This window comes from Leptidea sinapis, chromosome 21, assembly GCF_905404315.1.
Source record: "Leptidea sinapis chromosome 21, ilLepSina1.1, whole genome shotgun sequence".
In the NCBI taxonomy this organism is placed as follows: domain Eukaryota; kingdom Metazoa; phylum Arthropoda; class Insecta; order Lepidoptera; family Pieridae; genus Leptidea; species Leptidea sinapis.
In genome coordinates this window covers 4,898,442-4,926,297 of record NC_066285.1, presented here as the reverse complement: position 1 = coordinate 4,926,297, position 27,856 = coordinate 4,898,442, and the positions used below count along the sequence as shown (strand labels likewise).

Below are 27,856 nucleotides of genomic sequence, written 5' to 3'. Positions count from 1 at the left end.
ATTTGTTTTTTTCGTAGAAAAAACATTTAAAACGATGATATTATGTTGTAATAATTGTTTTTAAGTCTCAACTTTTATGAAAAATCCTATTTTAGTGTTTTTTTCCATTCACTATCTTTGTAACGCTGAATAATACTGCAAAGTGGGTTTTACCATTAGATAGTTCTCATTTTTTTTATGAAAAAGTGTAGTGTGTAAAACTCAGTTTTCCAAAAATCGATACTTAGTCGGTTTTACCATTAATACGAAGATAGGTCTGTATCTACTAAATTTTTCAATGCAGCAATGAACGTAGGCGCTTAATTGAAGAGTTCCGCTACTTTGCCATGGATTCCGTAATCAGAACCTAACCAAACTCTCACCCAACTATCTTTGAAGTATATCCTTTCCAATAAAAACATGGCGCGATATTGAGTTATTCGTAAATTTATCATCCACTTTGCTATACGTATGTATAGCAAATTTAAGACTTTTATAGTTTTCTCATGGATGCCTTGTCAGTAACAATGGGGCCATACGGGAAGCACCAGCTTTCAAATAAAAAAAGAATTATCAAAATCGGTTCACCCAGTCGAAAGTTTTGAGGTAACAAACATAAAAAAAAATACCGACGAATTGAGAACCTCCTCCTTTTTTGAAGTCGGGTAGAAATGACAATAAAACGAACAACATTTTAACAATAATCATTTACTGACAGCTGAGTAATATACAGGGTATGAAAGATAAATATGTATTTCCATAACACCTTACATCTATGTACAATATTAATTAAATTCTAACATTAACACCACTTCTGACTATGAGAATTATCTTTTACAATATACAAAAACATATTTAAATAAAACGTTATTCAATATAATTAAGCATTTCTAATATATTAATATTATGTATTCTGGATTATAAAAAAATGTACACCTACACAATTGTTGTGAGTAAGATACCTCAGATATCTTACTGAAAACGGATAATTAATCACTTAAAATAATATAGGTATTATGTCGCGACGTAGTTGAAATTATCAGAAAGAAACAGACAGGTCATACTTTTGACAAAATTGAACTTTTCTGAACTACTCGTCGATTAGATTCATTGTTACATTCGCCTTTAATAAATTCTTAACTTAGCCCATAATTGTGACACGATAATCTGTGTGGTAAGACTATGTAAGGCTTAAGATGGATAATTATGAGAATCTACAGATGTACAAGCGCCTTTAAACCAGAACAGGAGCAGAAATAGACCGTACAGTCTCGGACGAACTCTGGACAAACATTTCTACTGCTACTACTATTGTCTATTGCTGATAGACAAGCTAACGTTCGCCAACTATGGGCCTTGTGAGAAAGGGCATGGAACCAAAGTCACCGACATATTCCAGATAGTTGCGAAACCTTAGTGGCAGTGGGCAGGGCACATAGTCCGACGGACTGAATTTGAATTTGAATTTAAGATGCAGTGTTGGTCTTGTCCCCCCCACAAGATGGACCGACTATCTGGTCATGATCGCCGTAACAGGTTGGATGAGAGCAGCGCAGGACCGATAGTCATGGCGATCTTTCGGGAAGGCCTCTGTCCAACAGTGAACGGCTGAAATGATGATGAATCTAGCTCCAACTCCAAGCGCTGTTTTATTTTGTGGGTTTTGAATTATACGGAGCTGTCACTCTCGGTTTTGTTACGCTCATTCGAGTAGAATCGGATCAAGTTTACTAAAGGAGAGTAATTTATGCACAATAATTATAAATGTATATTGTAAATGTTTATATCGAATTAACACTAAAGAAGACTTAAATCATTTGTATGTTTATATTTTGTATAATATAAAACAAAAGCATTGTGATATTTCCTATTATTAGCATAGTCTTGATGATTTTTTTAAGCCCACTCCATTTTTATTTATTTATTGGCTAGTATTATGCAGACAATATCCATCTTGTTAAGCGACTTTTGAATAGGACGTCTATTTTTCCCGCTAATATTATATTTAACCTCCCACAATACCTTTACTTTACCTTCTTTACAGTCAAACTACGCGGGAAGAAAACTAATACAATTAGGCATTGATAACAGTATTTGGCGAGTCAACACGTGTCTTTGATTGTCAACAGTGATTTTGAGAAACTTAGCGAATTAAAGACTAAATAACATTATAAATTACTAAGCGAGTAGCTCAGTTTGAACACCCGTGGGAGTTACCTTTTGTTTTTGTGACTGATAGGTATTGTACGGTCTGCAAAAACATTTAAATATCATATCTGCATTATCTTCGTCACTAGTGTCATAATTAAGTATGATGAACTCTTGGTCTATTTCCTTTCCTTCATTGTAATAGTTTAACTATAAACGTTTGTGTTCATGCTAATATTGACACAAACAGGCTACTCAAAACGTAAAAAATTCCCAACAAACAACACAAAAATATATAGTATTCACAAAATTAACAAAAGATATCTTCGTTGACTAAATGTATCTTATCTGGCTTCCTGAGGCTCTATTAATTTGTTGGAAATTATTTTGTAATAATTTGAACTAATAATATATAAATTGAGCTATATTATGTTTAATTTTATAAATTTTTAAAGGGAATTTTATGTCACACTTTATATATAATTAATAGGGGACGTAAATATTTTTGGACAAAGGGGGTGTTTACACTTAGCATTTTTTATGACAATTAGGGATGAGACAGGACGTTCAGCCGATGATAATTGATGCGCCCTGCCCATTACAATGCAGTGCCGCTCAGGATACTTCAAAAACCCAAAAGAGTGGCACTACAACTGCACTCGTCACCTTGAGAAATAAGATGTTAAGTCTCATTTATCCGTTTGCACCGCTGTGGTACCCATAATCTAGCTGGCATCCTGCCTCTGGTATGCCACTGGTATGTAACTTTTTTATTGTAAAACTTGTAAACGTAAAATAAAAAATAATAACATAGTACCCGATAGATGATATTTCAATACAAGAAATATATTTATTCATATTAAAAAATAATAATAATTAAAAATCTCAGTAATATCTCATCATTAACACTGAAAATTCAAACTATGAAACGTTAACACAGGTAACAGTTTACGACAAATTCCTATTCCAGAATATATTCGAACAAGTGATTGTATTATAGAGTGCACTGATTAGCACCAGCTGTTTTAATAAACAAAATAATCCTGCTACAAAATTCTATAATCGCACGACACGTCACAAATTTAACCTTATAGAGTTATGCTAGAGCTCCACAAAACACGTAACTGTCTTATAAATTAACGCAATGTAAGTTACTCCAAGTTTAAAATTACTTCCAAGTCGTGTAATTCTGTAGTGACAGAGTTAAGATAAAGACAAACGGTCTCACAAACAAACTTCGTATAAAGTTATACCTGAGAATAAACTAAGAATATTTACAGTGTCAATACAACACTGACCTGTATTAATACCAATGGACAGGCTGTTCCATATGTTTCACAGCAAACTTTTGTGCCTTCCATACAAATGGCTGCGAAGGAACGTACAATACTCTGAAGTATTTTGCATTTTCAATTAATTTCGTTCGTTCCCCACCATTTTTTTTAGTACCGCAGACTCTCGCTACATGGCCAACAGCGCCAAAATGGCGAATATCAAACAGGCACAAAAGCACTTTGACAGCCGCCAGTATAGTGCTACCATTATACAGTGGTAGGTATACCTACGTATATACCTACCGCTATACTGTAGGTATATACCTCTACTATATAGTAGAGGTCAGTGCAATACAATGATAATTCTGAAGTTTACCGAATGTTAGATACCCTTGCAAATAAACTCAGGAACCGTTATACGTCCGAATAAACCAAATCATAACCAAACATCTATTTGTAAACATTTTGCATATTCTTGGTTTATTATAATTTACTTTACACCAAGTTTATATGTGAGGCAGAAAAAGTTTTAAATTTGTAATAACTTTACTTCGCGTTATTAATAACACAAAATCGGTATAAAAATATAACGAAAGCGGAAAGGTTGACTTTAAGCAGAGTTGTACTTTGATAGCATACGCATACTAACATTTAGTGACGAAAGAGGTTGATCGATTGCACCGCAAGTCTTTAGTTACGAAAAAAAGGTCTCACTACATATAATAGTTAAGGGATCGTAAATATTCAATCAGTTTTTGTACCTACTAGAAAGTAAAAAAATAATAATTATACATTAACTAACAAAAAAAAAACATTTCAAAACTCTTGCTTAAAATGATGTATATATGTATTTGTTATTTTTAAAGTGATAACCACCACTTCTGGAATTAATTATAACACAAATTAAATTTAAAAACAGAATTTATGAACGATGTGGGACTAGAACGGTTGGTTCAGTGGAACGCGAGAGATTCGAGTCCCGCATTGTTCATAAATGTTGTTTTCACATTTAAATTGTGTAATTATGGATATACATTATAAATTAGAGTGAATCGTTAATGTAGGTATCCTATTGGTGTCACATAGTGACTAGTGCGGGGCTAAGTACCAGTTTGACTAGTCAATGATTTGCAATTTTTATCGGATAAGTTTGGACATTATTAATTAATTTTTTTCTCATAAATGTGTTGAATATCGAAATGCAGTCTTTTTGTGGTTTTAGTGAATGGTTTAAATTATCGTTACAAAAATATTACTTTCAAGTACTTACGTACAAAAAACTGACTGCATAATATTGTTTTACGATACCTTAACTATTCTCCATAGCCCAACCTTTTTTTTACTAGTGGTATAGGTTTTTTTCCGAGAGCAGTCGGTGATCTCTGAAGAGAACAGGCCACGCGAACCGAACGTTATACAAGCACAAGACGAGCAGGGCTTCAGCTGATGATTGTTGTAACGCCCTGCCCATTACAATGTAGTGCCGCTCAAAATTCTTGAAAAGCCCAAAAATTCTGAGGGGCACTACAGCTGCGCTCGTCACCTTGAGACATAAGATGTTAAGTCTTATTTGCCCAGTAATTTCACTAGCAACGGCGCGCTTCAGACCGAAATACAGTGATGCTCACACATTACTGTTTCACGGCAGAAATAAGCGCCGTTGTGCTACCCATAATCTAGCCGGCATCCTGAGCAAAGGAGCCTCCCACTGGTAGAATTGTCTTGACTTGTTATGAAACTTTGATAACTACGCGGTAATATCAAGATGTTCCTTAGGAGTCGGCGCTAACACATGCACTTGTTTCGCTTTGCCCGCGTGGTACACCTGTCCCGGACTGAACGGTTCCAGCCTGGGGTGAACTGACATGTCATTCTTTGGATCTGAAAGTGGAAGAACATCATTAGTGAAGCTCAAGCTTGATTTTCACTATCCGAGTACACTCAATGATCGAGGCTGAGATCTATAGAGTGTACTTATACTTAAAAACACATACAACTTTAAATTTTCACCCGTTTACGATCAACACCTATTTTTGTATCGCGATTTTAATATTATTCTATTCCATTCATTTTTTTATTCGTTTCAATATGGCATATGAATATAATAATTGTAGTATGATAAATATTTTTTATATTTCAATAATTTTTCTTACTTACTTCATTTAATTTATTGTTTTAAGATTGTAATTAATACTGTAAATTGTAGGTATGTGTTTTTTATTGCTAATAAAGTGTTTCTATTCTATTCTATAAATTGTATGTAAGATATAGGTTGGTGTGAGACTCGGTCGTTATCTATTTTTTAGATTCACGACTCGTGGTCACACCAGTTTGTCACACCAGTGTGACTACGAGTAATTTTTATTCCTCGTGGTCACACCAAGGGTTTTACTACACCCTGTTGGTAATTGATATAAGTGATGTGTCAATTTCAATTCTCATGATATCGACATTCTCGATAATTTAGATAGCGAATGATTAAGGATAGAAATTGTTTTTTCCTCGTCTTCACACCACGGTTTTAACTACACTATTTTATTAAGATATAAAATTAGTTAAAACGTTAGTGGTGTAATAAGTACCATATGTCGAAATAGGCAAAGATGTTTAACTTTTGTACATAGGTATATAATTAACGAAGTATTTCCATAAAATGGCCATAAGAAATATTATTATTAATAAGTTTTGTTTGGGTGTTAATGATCAAATTATATATCTTTCTCAATTTGTCTCTTTTTCCTTGGGCTTTTTTCAATGACTATTTCCATATACTCTTTTAAGACAGTTAATAATTAATTAACTGTCTCATAATTTTTGTTAACTGAATAGTGCCAACTTTGGCAAACATTATTTGTTCTGTGTCGTTTCGTGTGACCGTAAACGTTCCATTCTGCAATGAAACTTTTATTATATATATTAGTATTTCTTCATGTACTCTAAAAAGTCTTTTACTTTGCCAACTGAGGCACCCAAATCTTTGGCTTCATTTTTTATATAATCCCATGTCCCATGGCGATGGTAGGATAATCATTTTTGCGACAAATGATGCCAAATCAAAAATGGAAACTATAGACGAGTATTTTTGCAATGCTACTTTGTTATTACGTGTCCCACCTCCTTTCGTTCAATTATTTTCAATCCACGGTGATTTCAGGACCACGAGTCGTGAATGATTTTTTAGACCCCAAAAAAAATTAATTACTGCAATCCTTTTTTTTACTCTATATGGCAATACAATGTTTACTGGGTCAGCTAGTAAACAAATAAAAATGATAAGCACGCCTCAGTTCGCGCGAAAATATCAACGGATGGATCGCATTCACTCTGTATCGCGCCGCATCGCATCGCATCTCGCGTCTGTTAGGTCACATTTGTTGTTACCGCACCTTACCTGCCGCTTAGCGTTTGCGGCAAAATCTCGACACATAGCATCGAGCATATCCACTATCAGGTAAGGGTAATAGCAACAATATTGATATGATATCATTTATTTCTTTTATTAAGAATGCCTCAGACCTGAGAAGAACGGGCACAAGAAACTAAGTGGGCTTCTTTTTTCATCCAGCAGCTCCATTCCCAAAATAAGAGAGCAAGGATTGATACAAGTGAAAGATGTTAGAACAAATAGAGGAGTGATTGTATATTTCAAACCTTTGCTAGCTGCGATGTACTTGGATAGCCGCACGGTGGGTAGAGGCAGGTAGCCCGCCACCAGGGGCATTACGTCGAGCGACACGCATTGACCGGTCCCGGAGCCCGAACTGTCCATGGTTATCACTCCTGTTAAAACAAAACATGTGTCCTGATTAATTTGTGAACAATCTGTGCTGTTTCCCCCGGGGCATCCAAATTATAGGGAAGTCGGCCACAACGGCGCCTTTTTCTGCCGTGAAGCAGTAATGTGTACGTGTTGGAACCGTCTTAACTGCGGCCGATGAACCGGTTGTCTAGCCAGACGCCAGAGGGGAGCCGGCGGAGAGGGGAGGCAACGGTCATCAAGGCACTCTGCAGTGCCACGTCCTGCAGTTGCGTCCAAACTATCAGCACGACACCGGCGCACGCGCAGCTATCTATTTATAATATTTCCCCATACGATAACCAGTTACTTTGGGCTGTCAATAAATATTTAACTACAGTCCGCTGTTTGCTTCGCCACCAGTACGCGTTATTGTGTATTATGTTATTTATTAAGAATCCTTAGCGGCACTGCATTGTAATGGGCAGGGTGTATCAATTACCATCAGCGGAAAGACCTGCTCGTCTCGTCCCTTATTATCATAAAAAAACTGGCCATATTTGAAATGAAAATTCCAATAAAGACGACTCATGAGTAAGAAACTTAAATCAGATAAAGTACGGGCGATTGTGATAACGTAGAACACTAAAAAAGGAAAACAGATAAACAAAAGGTTGGACAAAAATTTTAAATATTGTTTTCCCAGTGTAAAAGCTGTTCTTTTAAAATACAAAGAGATAACTTATTTATATGTCATCTATGTATATGGATATTGTTTTCCCAACACATTCACTGCTAGCTCTGGAAAGTTATGATACAACTATACAGTGTTTTATAGCACAGTTGAATTGGAAGTAAAATCCCAAATAATGTGATTTTAGCAGTTAATGTAAACACACTCACCCGCAGTCCGACCCAACACGGCCCACATGGTCTGGTCGGCCAAGACCTCGTACATAAGAAGCGTGTAATCAGTCTCGTTTACCTGAAATTCAAATTGAATTATTTTTATTCAAAATACGATGTGACTTATGTCACTTATTGAAAACTACCCATTCAAAACGAATGCCTCAGACCTGAGAATAATGGGCGCAACAAATTCAGAGGGTTTTCATCAAAAAAATATGTTTACAAAGTAATATTGCACAATTAAACTTATGATTTAATAGCCTGAGGGCAGTCGCTCTATTCCCAATCTGTGGTACCATTAAGAAAGTCATTTATGTCATAGTAACCTTTACCTTTACCGTGTTAACATTACGGTTATGACAGTTTCTAGCAAATTCACTTATGTGCATGAACATACATTATATTATCAAGAATATATTGAGAACCAACAGTCAACGTTCTTTGAATTTTGCTCTCAATGATTCTTTATTACCTAGGTTATAAATAGCGCGAATAGCCCTCTTCTGCAGCACAAATTTTGTATTATTATACAATAGGACATAATACTATGGATATAACTAAAGTACGTGTGTAACACTGAAAATGTTTAGAACTGGCCTGTTAAAAACATTGCTAATTAACCTTATTTTGAGCTTTACCAACTAAGGTAAAGAGAGGAAGAAGTCAAGGAAAAAAGATGATTGCCTCATTCTTTGGTCGGAAAGGTCATTTCGCGACAGTTGTTCTAGAAGATGGAAGGACAGTTACTGCAGACTGGTATGTCGATCGCTGTTTGCCTGTTGTCTTGGAAAAAAATCGACAGCAGTGCCCTCGAAGCAGGATCCTCCTTCACCACGACAATGCTTCAGAGCACTCCGCACAACGGACTGTTGAATATTTGACTATGGCAGGTGTCGATAATGAGTCATCCGGCATACAGTCCTGACCTGGCGCCCTGCGACTTTTATTTATTCCCAAGAACTAAAGATAAAACTGGGAACAAAGCGGTGAAAGCGTACGAAAATGCAATAGAAGAGACCCCTAAGGTAGAATGGGCTATAAAACAATAAAAGTATTGGCAACTTTGTAGAACGAAGCCGCTTTTCATTTTCTAAACATTTTCAGTGTTACCTTTACTAGTCGCGCCATATCTATGTCAGGTAATTCTCTAATCTTTTTAACCGCGTATGCTGCAGAACTAAGTCTGTGCGCCAATCCTTCAATATTGTTATCCCATTGTAATTTGGAATCCAGAGTAATGCCAAGAAATATAGCAGATTTCACCGATTTTATCACCTCTCCGTTTAACAAAACACTTGCATCTACATTTTTGACATTTGGTACGGTAAATATTATATATTTCGATCAATATCAAACATTATTAAATGAATATTACTCGAACGATAATAAAATCAAGTTAGCTGATTATAATCTATTCATTCTTTACAAAGCTAAGTCTAGAAGTGTGTTTTAAAAGCTTTGGCAACTTTAACACGAAAAAAATAAGAATAAAATATAAACTGACTTCGTAAAATGAACATAATTATTATTTGTTTATTTTCACCACATTTTTTACTTTTAATGAAACATTTGATATATATTTAAACACGATTCATATAGTGGATGCAGCGACCTTACAAACTAATTTATTATGTATATTACAACCATTGTAAAATAATCTAATTGATGGAAAAGACTGGCCGTTGAGTTTCTTGTATGTTCTTCACAGCGAGCTCTACTTTTTCAGAACATAATATAGTAGATTGAGTAATTTAAACGAAATATTTATAGTGTCGATTCCAAAGCGCTTAGTTTAAGCCTAATTGAATTAAGTTACTTTGACTTTGAAAAATGGTACAAACATATAACCTGTACAAAAAAAATAACAGCCGATATTTATTCAGATTGTGTTGTCCCTATAGACAGTGGATGCTGCAGTCAAATTAGTTTAGTTAATAATATTTCTTTTTTGTATTACCTTTAGTTATATATTAGTACTTAGGTATAAAAGGTATAGGAGTAGACAGTTTTAGCTTACCCTTTGCACAGTCAAGTGTAAACAGCAGACCTGTGATGCCCTACAGAAGTCCGAGCCTTTCCCGGGTTCCAGCTTTGTCCGGATAACAAATAATGTTGTGTAGTCCTGTATATCAAATGGACACAAGAAACTTCTAGACTGTTCATCGTCAGGTAACTGGTATTGAACACTGAATGTTGCTTTCATTGCTCCAGCTTTCACCAATGGGTCTTTGAGTAGCTCCCACATGAATGATACTGTAGTGCCTTCGGAGGACACCAACTGAAATTTTAAGCAAAACAAATTTCAATCAAACAATGAGGAACCACATTTCAGAGTATAATGTATTGTATCATAATATGTGAGTGCCTATTTTTATTTATATATATATATAATAAGATACGGGACGAGCAGGGCGTTCAGCTGATGGTAATTGATACACCCTGTCCATTAAGGCCATAAAAGGCATTTATTTTCTCAAAATTGATTCCTTTAGAATTCTTTTTGATGTCATTTCTTATACTACTAGATACTACTACCGCTTCGGAAACAAATGGCGCTCTGAGAGAGAAGAAGCGGCGCAAGAAACTCTCCAAGCATTCTTTTTTTGCGCTCTTTTCAATAAAAATATACAATATTGTATAGTCATTTCTATCGCTATAAAATAATCACAATTTATTTCCAGGCTGTCCGATCATTTAGAAAATCATTTGGAAAACCCAAAAATTCTGAGCAGCACTACAATTGCGCTCGTCACCTTGATACAGATGTTAAGTCTCATTTGTCCAGTAATTTCACTCGCTACGGCGCCCTTCAGACCGAAACACAGAAATGTTTACATATTACTGCTTCATGGCAGAAATAGGAGGCGATGTCTCCCACTGCGTGAATTTCAAATAAAAAACTAATAAAAGTTTCCTGAACTATTATATTTTAACTTTTATATTCTAAACTTTGTATGTATGTTTTGTATTTTTCCACAAAAGTGCAACCGGTTTTTATTTTTTTATTGGGGTGATATTTTGCGTAATATCTTTCCTTAAAATGTTAAAATTGTATTTATTTTACATGTTTCAATTATATATTTCAGATATACATGAGTTTTACATATTTTTTTATATATAAAATTTTAAGTGCAATCTTACCAAACTTCGACAAGTCTTCGGATTCAAATCAGAGACGGTTATATTACCGTCGCACTCCAACTTGGGCTCACTCAGTACAAAGCTAACTAAATGAGCAACTACAGACTTTACTGTGACATTCACGAACTTTCTGGTGTTCGAAGTAAGTAGCCGCCACGTCGCTAACAGGGGTGGGGTGAAGTGGAGGGGGACTTCCATCACAGTCTCCAACCATGGACATGTTAGCCACACCTGCAGGAAAACATTTACATACATATATATAATAGTAGCAGAACAACTAACAGTAAGTATGCTGATTTCGTCCAAAGCTCAATGTACCTTCACATTTCTACTACGAAACTGCGATTTAAGCTGATCGTGTAATGAACCAATTTTGTGTGTTATTATATGTTAATGAGCAATTCGTTCAATTAAATTATAAATTTTTACTAAAACTGCATGATGATCGAACAAACGTTACAGCACAGATAAAAATAATAATAAGCCATTTATTCCATAACCCATATTTTACAATAAAATGTTAGTAAAGTTTTTAAAATCTAGTGTTAGTTTTATTTAAAGTGACCAATTTAATTATTTATTCTTATATAATTTTGGTTGTGGACCCCATTTTGGGTATAGGCCTCCCCCAACTTTTTCCTATCCTTGCCCTGATCGATCCAGTTTCTCCCCACCGCCTGCCTCATCTGCCGATCGCTGCTTTGGTCTACCAGTGCATCTTTTACCTGGTGGCCCTTTCCATTTGATGGTCTCTATTGTCCACCTTCCAATGTTAGCGCGTGTCTTAGTCCCAGCACAGATAATAGCAGTTGTTTTCATGTAGGTACCTTCACAAAAAAAGTATAAATACCTACCGAGTGTTCTATACTTTTCTCCCGTCTTGGCATCAAAGTAGCATACAATCTTAACGATGTTCTCGATGTATAGAAAGGTTCAGTTGCCTCAACTTTCACGCTCAGTTCGCGAGATAATTCGGAATCGTCTGCGAATCTCATCTGCAGGCCCGTTGATGTCTTTAGAAGTATTGTAGAATTCTGCAATATATAATTGATTGTATATTTTATACTGTAGATGAATGTATGATTAAGAATATCTTTCGATTTGACTGTGACAATCGAACTTTAACTTTCAGGCGTAACACGTAAAGTCGAATTTTGTTTCTATAAAACCTACATAGTGGATGGTCTGAAAACATTAGTAATTTTGGTATGTACATAGTAGCAAATGCTGCTATCGATTGTTTTTAAGTTTGGAAGCAAAACAAGGCTATAAGTACAGAACGAAGAACCAATAGAAAATTTTAAGATTTCGGCGATAATCTTGGACTACTAAATACTCTATTTCTGATTTGGAATTGTTGTGTAAGTAATTTTAAATTACTAGTTAACTAGACATTTTTTCATTGGTATATCGAAGAAATTGAAAACGTAACAATAAGATAAGGTGGATAGAGAGAGGATGGAATGAAGAAAATTAACAGCAAACAGTTAGGAAGCGAGAGTGGATGGAAGTTGGACTTTATTTATAAACGGCTTTAACCAACGTTTGGCGGAGTTGGAGAGTCCCTCATCAGGGTGAGTGTAGTGTAGTCCGCGGTGATGTCCCATCTCAAATTGCGGATTTGCGTAGGAACTCCGAATGGTCCGAAACTAGTTGGTACTAACTCCGACAAACCGTGAGAAAAGCCGTATATAAATAAAGTTTATAATGTCCGGAGAAGTTTTTAATAATTTAAGTGGATGGAAATGTTGGAAAAGGTCGACTTATTAGTTTTTTTCCAAGCGATCAAATAGACCATGTTTTAAAAAGAAGCCTAGTCAAGAAGACAATACTGAGAATAAGAGAGATTGACTTGAACGAAGGTTGAGAGTAGCTGAAGATAGTGACTGAGACGTATGGAGATAACCATAATTATTGATAAATTTATTCAAACGCAATAATATATATAATTCTGAAGATAACATACTTACCTCTTCTAATTTAGAACTGCCGTTAGTTACAACTAGCTCCATCTCCTGTTCAAGACCGGCAACTAAATCTTTCTTCGGCTCAACTTTATTCAAATATACAGATACTCCTTGCGTGACCACTTCGTAGCCCATTTTAATATTCAACAAAGCATCCGATAAAAACTCCAATTTCTCTTCTATCGTTAATGAAACCAGACCAAGTTTGAAAGTGCCACATTTCGTTGGAACATATTCAAGCACAATATCATTCAAGCCCGGATGGATTATAATATTATTTTTCGAAAAACTTAACTCGTAATTACTTCTCACTGGGGCAGAAGGTTTTCTATATTTACTGCTATCAGAGCGTTTTAGTGTAATCTTTTGATTTAGACATTCCACTGTAGCCTTTTGAAGAGTTTTGTCCTCTTTGTAGTGAAGTTTTGATATAATGTGCATTGGATTGAGTAATGGATCCTTAGGTTTTAAATCATCTAGTTTTATACTGAAAAATTTAAATGAACCTTTTAAAATATCAATACCTGACTTATGTTTTTCAATCAACAAGTTTTAAAAATCAATCCATATTATGGGAATATACTGGCCCATGAAAATGTCAAACTCAGATCTATGGAAACACTGCAATGTGACCCCGATAAGAAACCCACAAGTGAGTTAGATTTGCCACACACTTCCAAGGGATTCGTCACATCACAGAAAGTATCTAATCGCAACTGAGCTAATGTTGCGGACCTCAGATTAGTTATTATATACTTCACGATAGTTGCGTTTAGTTCTTCCAATTTCATTTCCTTTAACAACTTTGAAATACGTAATTACCAAAAATTTATGCTGCCATCAAACTCAACATAATAAAATCTAATAAGTAATAAAAATAATATATTAGTAATTTTATGTTACCTTTTAACTAAATTGTTAGAAACATCATCAGATTTCTTTGGACTCTGTGTTCCTACACTACTTAAATCAGTCTTAGAGGTTTTCACCGGCGTCTGTTTTTCTGTCTGCCTTTCTGTGTACACATCTATACATATCGCCGCTTGAGTACAAGCCACATCCTTTGGCAACAGACTTTCAAACACCAGTCTTACTTGAACCTTATTTTCAGTAATATAAATACCACGTTCGGACGGCAGGAGAGTTACTGATATGAGCTGAAAGCAATCATTGAGCTCTGTTTGAACAGCTTTCTGTTTATCACTGAGACTCTCTTTAATAGACTTCATCATCTCTTCGAAGTAGAAATGTCTGACTAGAATTTCTAATTCCACCGTGCTTGCTATTCTAGCTGATAATTTCGTGTATCTGAAACATAAAAAATGTTCTTATTTCAAAGTATTCACAACTTGATTGATATAGATTTTAATATAATAAAATAAGCACAATTTAAAAATGTAATAAACAAGAAAATTACAATATGATCTAAAATGTAGCTTATACATTCTGTAACATTAGTCTTTCTTTTAATGTTCTTTTTCAGTAATCTATAGTTAATCAAACCGTCCTTGTCACATTAGAAACTTTAAGTCTTAGTGAGAAGTTTCTAAGAAACAATTGTTTTAGCATTATATATTATAAGCCACTTATTTTTAGATTTTAGATAATTGTTCTGTTTTTTTCTCCAAATAAATAAAATAAAATAAAAAAACTTATTATTATTAGCGACACTACCTAAATGTTACGACAAACAAATCCGGGATTTGTTTTTTTCTTTTAAATTTTTTTCAGTTTTAGTTTCTATCAAATTCTCTGAGTATTTTTCACTCTTCCTTATAGTTGCGGATTTGTCATCCACGCCCACTCGAAAAATTCACCCTATAGTGTTTTATACATGGTTTTCTAGCATCCATAGTTTAATTTATGTCTAGTTTGGGTCTAGATAATTTGATGTTATTGTTTATTGGTAAAAGTGTGTCTATTATTGTTATAAAATCAACATAATATACCAACATATATACAATATATCGTCTTTATGAATACAGAAAATGCCTGCTAAAACGGCAACATCCATGATTGTTATTCCAATTTAGTTACAAAAAATTCAAATATCAACTGTCAATGTCATCCCCTCATGACAATTCTTTCTGATTTTTTTTTCATTCAATTCAAAAATTTTCGCGTAGTGTGCAATCTACTAACATTTTTCTTATAAAAAAATGAAAAATCTATTTAAGAACAGGCACAAGTAGCACCCATTTATGTTATTATCATTTTTCAAAAAAAAAAAAAATGAGCCCTAATTTTATTTACTACTAGCTGACCCGGCAAACGTTGTTTTGCCATATAAAGTATAATTCACGCGATAGTTTTATAAGTAATAAAATATTGCCTATATTATAGCCTGTACATCATTTTGTTCTATTGTCAATAGTTTTTGCAGCGCAAGCAAAAATAGGTTTTCGATTTTACACCTTGTGTTACAAAATAGCAATTTTATTACGGATCCCTAATTTTGAAAAAAAAAACATAGCCTATAGCCTTCCTCGATAAATGGACTAGCCAACACTGAAAGAATCATTCAAATCGGACCAGTAGTACCAGAGATTAGCGCGTTCAAACAAACAAACAAACACTGCAGCTTTATAATATTAGTATAGATTTAATATTATTTCTATTTAGTTATAAGATATATCATAGAGATTAACTTTTTTGAAGCTGTATCAGTAGTAGGCATTGTGAAAATGTGAGATATCCACAATAGCAATAGCTGATGTATTTGGAACTCTTTTTTGAACTGAGCAAGAAAAAAAAAATAAACAAATAAATAGTAGATTCAGTGAGAGGCACACATTACAAGATTTCTACTAGTTATTTACAGCAGCTGTAGGGACAATGTTGTTGCTTTCATTACAAACTAGATGTCGCTCTTGCGACGTTCTGCATTGCTAACACGCGCTATCTAGTTTTATCGTCATATGACCCTATCATTTCAATGCAATGGATTGAGTCACTCTGGTTTCCCTTCAAAACGTATAAATCTTTCGCCTTTTACTAAAGATTTCCGTGGAGGGGAACACCCAAATGAGTCTAAAATACTTTTTTCAATAGTTTCACTTCGGTGAAACTTTATGACATAATAAAATATGGTTAATATATTTTACTAACAATAATTTATTACTTACGAGTTACGTCTATCAGTTTGTATTTTTAATTATACGTAGTACGTACTACGATTATTAATAATTATAATGATTCATGCGATATTCTTAATTGAAAATTATTATATTAATTACAATTTAATGAAATTATGTTTAATGTGATAGTTTTAATTGTAGACTAAAACAGTACTAATAAGTATTATTATTCATTATAGAAATATAAGTTATTGATTGCTTTTAATTAAATATAACTTTAAAGTTTTTAGTTTAATACTTTAATACAAATATAACATTAATGACTATTGACTCATCAGTTGCTAATTGTTATCCTACTTTATGAAAATTTATTGAATTAGGCGTTACTTTGCGGAAATCCATAATTATACAAATTATTTAAGTTTTCTTTAGTGTTAATTCCGCCAATATTTGTCTTTAAAACAATTCGACACGTGTTTCGCCTCTACACGAGGCATCCTCAGGACGTGTTATCTTGCCAAAATCTGACACGAGACTGAATCAAATGAGCCGGAAGCCGCTCTTTTATACCCTCGTCCCATGAAATGACGCGCTGTGATTGGTCGGCTGTTGTGACGAATTACCCCCGGAAGAGATACGTAACAAAGGTGATGGGACTAAATTTGTTTGTTCATTCAACAATGTAAACATATTGTTATTTTTGTGTTTTATTATTTCTAATTGCTCTAACACATTTAAGCGAAATCCTTTTTCACATGTATGTAAAATATTAAAATTATTATTGTTTCCGAGTGAGTGACCTGTATCAATTAAATGTTTCGCGAAGTGTGATTTTTCGGGATGATTATTCGTAAATGCGGCAATATGTTCCTTTAATCTAATTTCGAAATTTCGACCTGTTTGACCTATATATACCCCGTTACAAGTGTCACAACTTAGTTTATAAATGCCGGATTTTTCGGAATTATTTAATCGATCTTTGCCATTACATATTCGACTGACATTGTGATTCTTTCGGAAGGACACATTAATATTGTTTTTCCTAAATATTTTACCTATTTTATCCGATATTGGACCAATATATGTCAAACTACCCCCATTTTTTTTGGTATTTGATTGTGGTGGGACGGGATAAAGTTCTGAATTAATTAAATGTTTTTGTTTATTATGGAAACCGCGATTTGGTATATTGTATTAAGTTCTTTCGCGAAGCTGTCACGGGACAGTGGGACTGACATTAATCTGTGAACATAGCAGCGGAAGGCCGCTAGTTTATGTTGTACGGGGTGGCAAGATGACGCGGGAATAGCAATATCTGTATATGACGGCTTTCTATAGATTTTGAATTCTAATTTATTATTTACTCTTGTTAATGTTAAATCCAAAAAATCCTACTTTATTTAAATTACAATTACTACTAATGTAAAATTTAGAAAATAAGTGAAGTAAATTTTTTTTTATTGCAAAATTATTGAAGTTAACTTCTTTAGGTGCGACTTTGGGGTAACTCTGATTTTTTTCTGGGTTGTATTGCCGTAAGCTAACACCGTCTTTTGTGACGTGTTACTGACTTAGATCATATATTTGATACTGATATTAAGATGCTCCTTAGCAAGAGGGGGGCTATGTATTCTTTCCCAACATGTTCCCATAAAAGCCTCAATAATAGACCTGCATTTTCAAGCTCATGTAAAGAAATAATTTTATTGAAATATTCAAATTACCACACCTTTCATAGTCCTTCATTTTCTTAGCAGCAGCGACCAACTCTAGTCTAGTCTGTGCTGCTAAATCCATCCAGCCCTGCTCCTCGTAAGACCTCAGGGCATCGACGAGGAATACTACTGCTTTGCTGGTCTCACCCAGCTCTGAATAGAATGCCGCGAGATCCCTCCCTATCTGACGAGCGAATCTGTAATTATATAGAGAAAATTGTTTTTTCTTTTTCTAAATAGAAACAAACAGTAGAAAAATGGTAAGGTCGAGGTTTCTATTAATGCTTCAAGAATATATACACAAACTAACCTTAATCTCCCAATATGTTTATATGTTCCCATAGCTAATTCGGCCAACTCTAAATAATATTGCTGGAAAGTAGTCTTGCTGCAGAGAGCTTCTTTCAATCTCACAGTGGGGGATATTTTGTTGTTTGTCTCTGAATCACCCATTCCGGCTGATAACATTACAACCAGGTGGAGTTGTTCGGAACTGGGCTCTGGACAACCAGGAAGTAAGCCACATAGTTTACCAAGCTCGTGAAGCTAAAATAAAATTGATAAGCATCATTATCATTTATCATGATCACAAGTCTCCCATAGTGATATTCACAGAAAACATTCACAGTTTTCCACTTGCATCAGCCCAAGGTCTCTGAAGAGAGTCAGTTGGCGATAAGATGGAGCAACAATGGAGTGGGGTTTCAAGAGGAGAGGGGCGCCCCACTCCTGCCCACGCAGTCCGCAGTCGTGGAGGTTCGTTTGCTTGTGTACTCGTACCATTTCTGCTGTAAATGGCTATGTCAGCATCTTATAGCAAGTTTTCGTGACAGCCAATACATTCACATTCCAAGCTCTATAGATGTTCATCAATAGAGCTTTGCCTCACCTATTAAAATTCGTTTATAACTGATTATCGAACATTTAAACATACGCCTTCTACTTGCGATTTCTCATTAAATCAAGTTGAAGTTTCAAAATGTTTGTTAGGACTAGGGTTACCATCCGTCTGGATTAATACGCCTGTTTAGACTCTAGTCCGGATCTGATGGAATGTAATAAAAAAAACTACTTATCGAATTAGTCTACAATCTTAACGAGAAACAAAATCTAAACGAGATCAACTAAAAAGTCCGGACTTCTAACAAAATGCAAGGTCACACAAAATACAAATCACAGTGGAACAAAGATGATAAAGCATTGACATTAATGACGTTTCCTTGCACAATTGTACGAAATGATGTTATATTTGCCATACAATATACATACTTAATAAATATTATTAAAGTAATTAAAATGTGTGATTAACAACATATAACAATTAATTTAAACAAATAGCATTATTTATATTACATATTCAACAGGATTTTTGTTTTTTTACTATCAAGGAATTTAAATCGTTTTATTTATGTTTTGTATCGTTGAAAGTACTGCAAATGGCCGACTGAGAAATAGGAAGTCGAATAAAAAGGGGTTGAGTTACTTTTTTTATTCACAAGTTTTATTATATTTATTCAATTTTAAAGGGGCGTATTATTTATATTACATAATTTTTGATTTACATTTTATTTTGTCTAAATGATGTAAATTGTTGGGGTAGAATCTGGTAAGGTCTATTACAATAATCAGGAATAGACAATTTCTTAGCAACTGGACTTCCAGACACATACAAACTTAGTTCTACTGCTCACCTATAATCAATAATTTTAATAAGTACCTTATCCTTGGCATTATGTAACAACGGTGCCTGCATTTCAGTACAGGATTCACACACATGCAGTGTCTCCACACAAGCTAGGTGTGCCCAACAAGCTGGGGCTCCGTCTATTGATTGAGCATTTAGCAGCGACAGCTCCAGTTGTGTGTTGTGAACTGTGCTCAAGCAACGGGATGCAATCTGAAATGATAAATTACATTTGTCAATTACTTTAAAAAGAGAAATCTTATAAGCAATCCTTCACTTAGTTTACAATTATTTCAATTATAATCAATCACGAATTCGACGTATTTCAGATGTCAATAATTTTGGAACAACAAATTTAAAGAAACCCAACCTCTCTCAAATTCAGCGAACTGTCGCCTCATGGTGCTCAAGCAACGTGCTTCTCTCCCAAAAGCATTATGAAGACGAGCGGCAGAGTCTTGCGGAGAGAGAGCTTTTAAAATCATAAAAATCTTTTCGACTTAATTCCATTTTCGTTGATGATTTTTGATTTTCCGCCTATTTAAGGTTGCAATGATTCAAAAAATATGACATTCGAAATTCAAAGTTCCGATTAGCTAGAAGTGCAAAACTTTAAGTGCGCCGCATGTATAACTATAAAACTGCATGAATAAATAATTGCTGATCTATATACTGAGAAAGACAATTAAAAACAATCTTCACAAATGGCTAGTCATGCAGAAAAATTAGTACAGTTTTGCTTTATTCTTGCATTATTGAAGTTTATGAGCATTTTAAAAGGAAGTGAAATTGTATGTAAGTATAAATCTCTAGGAACGACTGAAGGTAATTAGCGCAATGATTTTCCTCAACATTAAGATTAACGCCGGCGGAGTTTGAAGATTTTTGTATGCATATTTATATAATATTTATTACAAAAAGCTCATACAAAGCTCTTAATACTATATTATTTAATATTTATAGAAGTTTTATGTTCAACCAGAATATCTCCGAGAAGGCACATCTTTTTTTATGGACGAGGAGGATAAATAAGTAAGATTCACAGCCGGGCGCCGTCGATACTTTCTTGCTTTCTTATCAGAGTAATAACAAGAACGTTGCCGGGCTTTAAGGAAGCTATACGCCGCTCGTTTTTTGAAGTCACCAATGTCGTATCGTCCTGCAAGAAAGCTCTTTTCCGTGGAGAACAGATTTATACATTTTTTGGGTGTGACTGTTCATAGAGGCATGTTGGTTACTATAACCATGGCGGGTTCTATTCTATTCAATTTAAAAAAGAGTAATTTGGATTGGTGATTTTTGAAGTTTAATATTGGCCTGCCATCACTAAGATAGAGGCCTGTCCCTCTCATCTTGCTGGGATATCACATGAAATGCGAGCTGTGCGTGCGAATTAAAATGTTTGAGAGGTCGATTGAGAAACAGTGAAATGAGAGCGAGATATTTAGTTAAAGGTGGTGACAGAAGGAAATATTGTGGTGGTTTGAACACAACATATGGATCAAAGTGGATTGATTGTAAAAATTTATAAAGCGAATACGGATATTATATCCGTATGCAGCTATATATATTATATACTATTATGCCCGCTCTACACTTAGTCCGCGAATTGCAGGCAAACCTGCGACAGGGCGCGAATGGTAAATATGGAGCCGTTTCGGATATTCTTCGCGGCTTCGCGCTTTGTTCTCAGATTTTTGTCCCCGCGACCGTGAAGCGTGAACGTGGCGCGAATCCGGTAAGACTCCACACTCGCGCTCCGCTCAGTGTCGACTGAGCAGAGTATTGCTGTATTGGTTAATTGTCGTGCATATATAACGATATATTTACAAAAACAATGAATGTCTGGACAAATGAGCTAGAAATGGTATTTTAAGAATATTACCAAGCCGAGCCCATATTATGGGATCCAAATGATAAAAATCACAAGAATAAATTAAAAATTCACGACGCTTGGATCAGCGTTATGATGGAAATATCAATATATTTACATAGTTAAAGTACGCTAATGCGCACAGCGTGAGGGATGCAGCAGCAGCTACTTCGACGTCTATCTCATATGACGTTGCGAACTTTACTGTGAAAGTACTGCGAACCATTGCGAGTGTGGAGTCTTGTTTACTTAACGCAAATTAGCGGCGTATTCGTGATGAGAGTGATGAGAAATAGCGCTGTGATTCGCGGACTAAGTGTAGAGCGGGCATTATGTAAGTGTTGCGAAGTTCGAACTCGGCAGATATTCCACAATCAAATCAGGGATTTAAGGGTGAACTTACGGGTTGACGTCAGAGGCAGAAGCCAAGGAAATAAGTCAAGACTGTGACAAATGGGGGTTCGTAGTTCCTGCCAAACTATTTGTGGTGGAAGAATAATATCATCTAGATAGTTATTGAGCTTTGAACCCACAGCATATTAGATTGGCCAACAAAGTTTATTGTAGTAAATAATAACTAAATAAACATAGTCTTGTTCGTTTTGTGTTCTTCATTGCATTGTAGAGTAGTACAAGTATAACATGCAATCCATTAAATGAAATTAACAGTAATTATTGACATTGCACATGAATATATGAATAAATTATTGTGACTATGATTGATTCATGTATTATTTTACAATTAGTCATCAATTGATCATTATAACCTACATTTCTTTTCTAATTTAACATCAAAAATACCACCCATTTGAAAATTTATCCACACCTGAGAAGAAACTCGGTGGGCTCTATTTTTTTTTATATAATAATCAGTTGAAATCAAATTTATTGTTTATATAGCCTGACGCCGGTTGTTCCATTTCAAATCTGTCATTACAAAGTCCATTATAATATAAAGTTTCTAATGATTCTCTTGAATTTCGTAACTCATTCGTTTTGAACATTTTCTGCTTCGTTTTGAAAGTATCTAGTATGGAATGCACGTTCAGGTGAGATTTTGAGTTTCCCTAATAGCCCCAGTTTTTCGTGCATAGATGTGTGTGGGGTCGCGTGATGATAAGTGATCACCACAATCCATGCTCTCTCGCAGCACAAGGAGAGCTCACTTGAATTTTGCAGGGATTTTGTCATTGTCATTTGTCACCAACTGGTCAAACCAACTGAGAAACATTTCATAAAGAAGTTTATATCAAGTTGGTTATACATGGAAGAATATTTGTTATACCTACACTTAAGTTGATAGGTAGGCACATTTTAATAATTGAGTGGAGTGACATAAGTAACTTCAAGTGAGCTTCATGCTCATACATTGTGGGCTCACAAAAATGGACTGAAGACATCAGCTTATCACTACCACCATTATTCACAGGAATCAATTATCACATAATTATTCGAAGAGTGATAATGACTTTTAGAACAAAAAAGATTAACATGATAGACCAAATGTTCCCATACTTTGTTTGTTTCTTTATGATAGTAAGGGACGAGACAAGCAGGATGTTCACCTGATGGTAATTGATATGTCGTGCCCATAACAATGCAATGCCTCTCAGGATTCTTGAAAAATTCAAAAATTCTGAACGGCACCACAATTGCGCTCGTGACCTTGAGACATAAGATGTTGAGTCTCACAGTAAGAGCACAGTAATTTCCCAATAAATCAATTTTGTGTTGAAAAAAATTGTAAAGAACACACTAATAGACTAGCTTTACTTATATGTAAACACACTTTCTGCATCACATTTAATTGAGGGAAATATCAGTAAATGAATTCTTACCTCAGCTGGCTTATAAGTAAGTAACAGCATGGCACTTTGACGTTGAAATAAATAGCTCCTAAAATCTAGTAGAGAGGCTTTCTGTTTTATTATTAATTCTCTTAAATGTTGTGGCACAACTGCAGTCAGTCTTATGGCTTGCCACGAGGTTATTGGTTGCTTAAACTTATCAAGCCACTTTGGACTTTCTGTTATATTAGAATTGAGAACAAATTGGGAGAACAATGCATCCAATTCATCATACTGGACTAGGGATTCTTCGTATAAGCCTAGCATTTCAAGAACAAATGCTAGTTGCTCCTGTAATTAAAAATGTGAGTTTGAAATAATTGTTTAAATAAAAATAAATACAGTCTATGCAAAGAAATCTCAATGACTATCACAGCAAATAATTAAACAGTAAATCTTCAATTAAAAATTTAAAAAAATACGTTATCTGCAAATATGTTTCGAAAATTAAAACAAAACGAAAATAAAATATTTAAACATTGCAATATCTTGCCCATTTATGTTAAAGTTAAGCAAATGCTATTGAGTCAATTCTTTTTTAATGAAAAAATAAGATTGCAAAAAATAGAAACTCCTATACAAACAAGAGCCATAACTCAGAACCGGTTGTCAATTCTCCGGGCCTGCAACATGTACAGCAAACAAACTGCTGATTACCTAATACCTCGCTTGCTAAATAAGCTGCCCTTCATTGAGCGGCAAAATTCAAATATTAAAAACATTACTTACAGACTAAAAGATTATCTATTGAAAAAAACTATAGCAGCTACGAGAATTTGAACCTGCTAAGTTATATTTATTCGTTTTTATGTCTTTAAAAATTATTTTCACTGTTGTTAATTTAATTTATAGCTTAAGTTGCGACATATAATTAAGTAGTTATTAGCATTAGTTGTTAACCTTTGTGGTTTTTTTAGATGCTAAGTTGACCTAGTTTTTATATCAGTATATGTAATATGATATAAAATAAATAAAAAAATGCAGAATCACACAGCTATGCAACATCTAGTACCCTCTTATTTAGATTTCTATGAATATATTTGTAATTATGAAATGATAAAATTTAAATATATTTAATGTCTTTTGAATTCTCTAATGACTGTTAAACCACACTGTGGAATGACTTCCTTTCACTGTGTTTCCCTGTGTACAGCTATGATTGTACTCCTTAAAAATCCCCTGCAAAAGCTTCTGTAATTTCTCTTAAGTTACATAAGTATATGGGCAGGGATTATTACATAATGTTTATAGTGTTTCATAACAAAATAATTGATAATATTTGTTATATAAATTATTAATATATGTTCATACATGAACTAATTATATATCTATTCAAAAATATTATAGAATGTTTTATAATGTGTCCTGGATAAAACAAATTGTTGATAAAGATGAAAAGCTCATAAAACATGGAAACTAACTTGCATTTGATTGTGCTTTAAAATTGAAATACTCCTTTCTGAGTCCACTAGTGTGAGTCAGAGTCTGCCACATACTATTTAAACAATCAACAAACAATTGAGATAACCGAACAGAAATGTCAATACTGTGTGTACCCACAGTCACATTTTCACACACTCACTGTGATCAAAAAACAAATTACAACAAAAATTAACAGTGTTGATAATAATAGTGTATCATCTGCCACATCTCTTTGTGATAACCCAGTTTAATTAAAATAATTAATATTTTTGAATTTGTATGTATATTGTTCATGTATAAACTATGAAATGTTTACTATACTTATAAAAATAAAAAATTACCTGTAAAATAAAATATTTACAAAAATCCCACTCTGGATCATTTCTTCTCTCCCTCTGCTCTCTCATATATTCTTCAAACTTATTTAACACCTTGTTGTATCCAACTAGAATGAAATGTCTTAATTTTGCTATTAAACCCCTCCATGAATCAGCACTTCGAGCTTCAGATTTAATTGGATTAATAACAGATATAAACCTATCCTCTGTATGTTTTATTGCAAATTCCCCTTTTATTTTATCAAGAACTGTTGTTCTTGGAATTAGTTTATTTGTTTTTCTTATATCATATGTTTCTACTAAGACCACCATCCAATCCGTAATATTATTTTTTTCAAGCTGCTTAAACCATGTCTCCACATCTTCTCGGAGATGTGTTTTATAAAATTCAATATCCTGAAATTAGGTGGCACATGAAAGATTATTTGTCTTTGTTTAGGTTCGTAGTATGATAAAACTAAATCATGTCATTCATCATTAAATATATTGTGAGCATAGTTAAGATTAATGTTGCAGAAACTCTCAAAATGACTAAAAATAATATGAAATAGAATTGAAACATATTACCCTTTCATAGGTTGGTTTTGGGTAAGCCCCAATGCCACGAAAAGTAGGTCATTGAACTTATAGATTACACCCACCTACCAGAAACAACATAATTCTAGTATTAAGATTGATAACATTTAATGATATCTAATAACCAATAGTTAGTCTGTAATTTTTTCATACTAATCTTTTTCTTTAATTTATTTTACACTACAATGTTCTTAATATATTATTTAAAATAATTACCATACAATCTGTCCAATATATATGAAATATTGGACGTTTTAATAAATTGTATTCCGGGTATACTTTGTCTGGATTATATTTGATGAAGGAAGCATCCAAATAGACAAATTTTGTGGTCCGCCCATATGACCGCCTCCACTCACATGAATCTTGAGGAATTGCAGCTACTAATGGTGCTTCTAATGTGCAAAATAAGTTCCAATCACCAGCACCTAAACATTAATTACATTATTATGTATTTTAAAAATTAATCACAAGATGTTTTTTGAATTATTTACTTACATGTTATTAAAGGTTTATTTGTCATCCCTTCTTTATTCGTTTGGGAGCTATCTACACCCTTCATTTTTCATTATCAATTGATTTTCTAAATTTTACCTATATGACACCAAAACAGTCCTGTTTAGCAAAAAAAAAATCACTGACATAACAGACACGGTTGACGACTGTAGTCTGTAATTCATTTAATAGTACACAACATTCTTCATTTAAATAAGGGAGTATCTGTTACACATTTCTTAAATTTATGCCAAAAATTCAACTTATCTAAACTGATTGTGCAGCAAGAATAAACTAGTAGTAGTAATAATTATGGACCTATTGACTATTGTAGTATCAGTGGCAATTGGCAACCCACAATAATGACATGGCATTGGCATTTGACAGCTGATTTTATCCAAATGGCATTTTGCATCAAAGAGGATGGAATTACTAGTATAAAAGGGGCGGGACTGCCTTACTTTATATTGTAATTTTGTTTGTATGCAACGTGCAATGCGATTTTATGCCAACATACAAACTGTTAATTTTGTCATTATTATGTTGGCACTTGCATAGCCAACTATTATTGTTAACACAAGCCATGCTGAGTGCCGACTTAGCAACGGCTAAGGGGGCATATTGCATAGTATTCTTTTGCTTTCGTGAGTTTCGTTTGCTTTTAGTTTTGTTTGGTTGAAAACACATTTTGACTGCACATCGAATTAAGTTTGCTATGTGAGATTTGATGGAACATCTTCCCAATAAGCAGAACAGGTAAGTTTTAAGCATGAACATAGTATACTAGCGTAAAGTTAACAAGGTTTTTGGTTTTATGGCAACTTGGCATATTAACCGCAGTTTCTCTTTCAAGTGTAGCTGTACCTAGAACACATAACATCAATTATTTACAATGTGTAACATCTAACCTTTAACGTAATACCTTCGTAGCATTATAGATTGTAGAAATATAAATCGTGCATATTAACTGTGATAGCGTATGCCGAAAGATTCGTTCTTAAAAGAACATATTATTTTATATACCGTAATATTACCTCTGATAAGAACCATTTCATAATGCTGTACATCAAGTCATAGAATCATGCAGATCACCAGTAGTCATCTCAATAGAAGTACAAGCATCGTCTCGAAGACCGCAGATATACTCACGTGACCAGTCATATGCTCCGCGTCACACAACCTCACAGCAAGGCCGAGAGTACTCTACTAAAGTGTGTAGTTTTCTATTCATTCAATTTTAATGAATGAGCAACAGGAGTGAATGCTCATTGACACCCGCCGATCGAGGATCGACGCGAGCTTACACAAGCGCTCGCTGGCCGGCTTACTGCGATAGCATTAGTTTTAGAGCGAGATAGAACACATTGTATTATTCTCAATTCTAATTGAATGAAATGTTTAACTATTAGTCAAAACGTAAGTAAGCCAAAAGGTTTAGTATTGGTGTGTAGTTTCTAAACTTGTTAATATTTTTTAAGTAACGATTGTACTTGGTTAACTAGTTTAAGGATTTTTTTATATATATCGTGTAACTGAAATAAATTATATATTCCTCACATTCTTCATACTACGTCGTTTACTAAGTCGTTTTATTTAATCTCCAAACGCTCTGTCTCCAAACAAGTACTAACCATCAAGACAATTTTACTTTCTAACCTTCCAAAATACTCAAGTT

General features: G+C 34.1%; 1 protein-coding gene and 1 non-coding gene across 2 annotated transcripts; one reads left to right on the top strand and one right to left on the bottom strand.

Annotated features, from left to right (window-relative positions):
* Window positions 1-668: 668 nt before the first annotated feature.
* LOC126970406 (trafficking protein particle complex subunit 10) lies at window positions 669-26,525 on the bottom strand. Its single transcript, XM_050816239.1, has 15 exons — window positions 26,185-26,525; window positions 25,903-26,114; window positions 25,114-25,506; window positions 23,342-23,641; window positions 19,664-19,843; window positions 18,257-18,492; window positions 17,961-18,143; window positions 14,058-14,462; window positions 13,158-13,641; window positions 12,042-12,221; window positions 11,188-11,418; window positions 10,064-10,324; window positions 8,041-8,122; window positions 7,053-7,181; window positions 669-5,282 (listed from the first exon to the last, which is right to left on the bottom strand). The coding sequence occupies exons 1-15, from the start codon at window positions 26,246-26,248 to the stop codon at window positions 5,149-5,151; spliced, it is 3,474 nt and encodes a 1,157-aa protein (XP_050672196.1). The 5' UTR covers window positions 26,249-26,525; the 3' UTR covers window positions 669-5,148.
* Window positions 16,105-16,224, top strand: LOC126970744 (U5 spliceosomal RNA). Its single transcript, XR_007730693.1, has one exon. It is a non-coding gene; the product is annotated as a U5 spliceosomal RNA (small nuclear RNA).
* Window positions 26,526-27,856: the final 1,331 nt, after the last annotated feature.

What these genes read in the sequence shown, in the direction of transcription:
- LOC126970406 (XM_050816239.1), bottom strand. Translation starts at nt 26,248, where the DNA reads ATGAAGGGTGTAGATAGCTCCCAAACGAATAAAGAAGGGATGACAAAT. An exon ending in AAATAAACCTTTAATAACAT is followed by an intron (nt 26,115 to 26,184) that starts GTAAGTAAATAA and finishes ATTAATGTTTAG; the next exon opens with GTGCTGGTGATTGGAACTTA. An exon ending in TCTAACAATTTAGTTAAAAG is followed by an intron (nt 13,642 to 14,057) that starts GTAACATAAAAT and finishes TAAATTTTTCAG; the next exon opens with TATAAAACTAGATGATTTAA.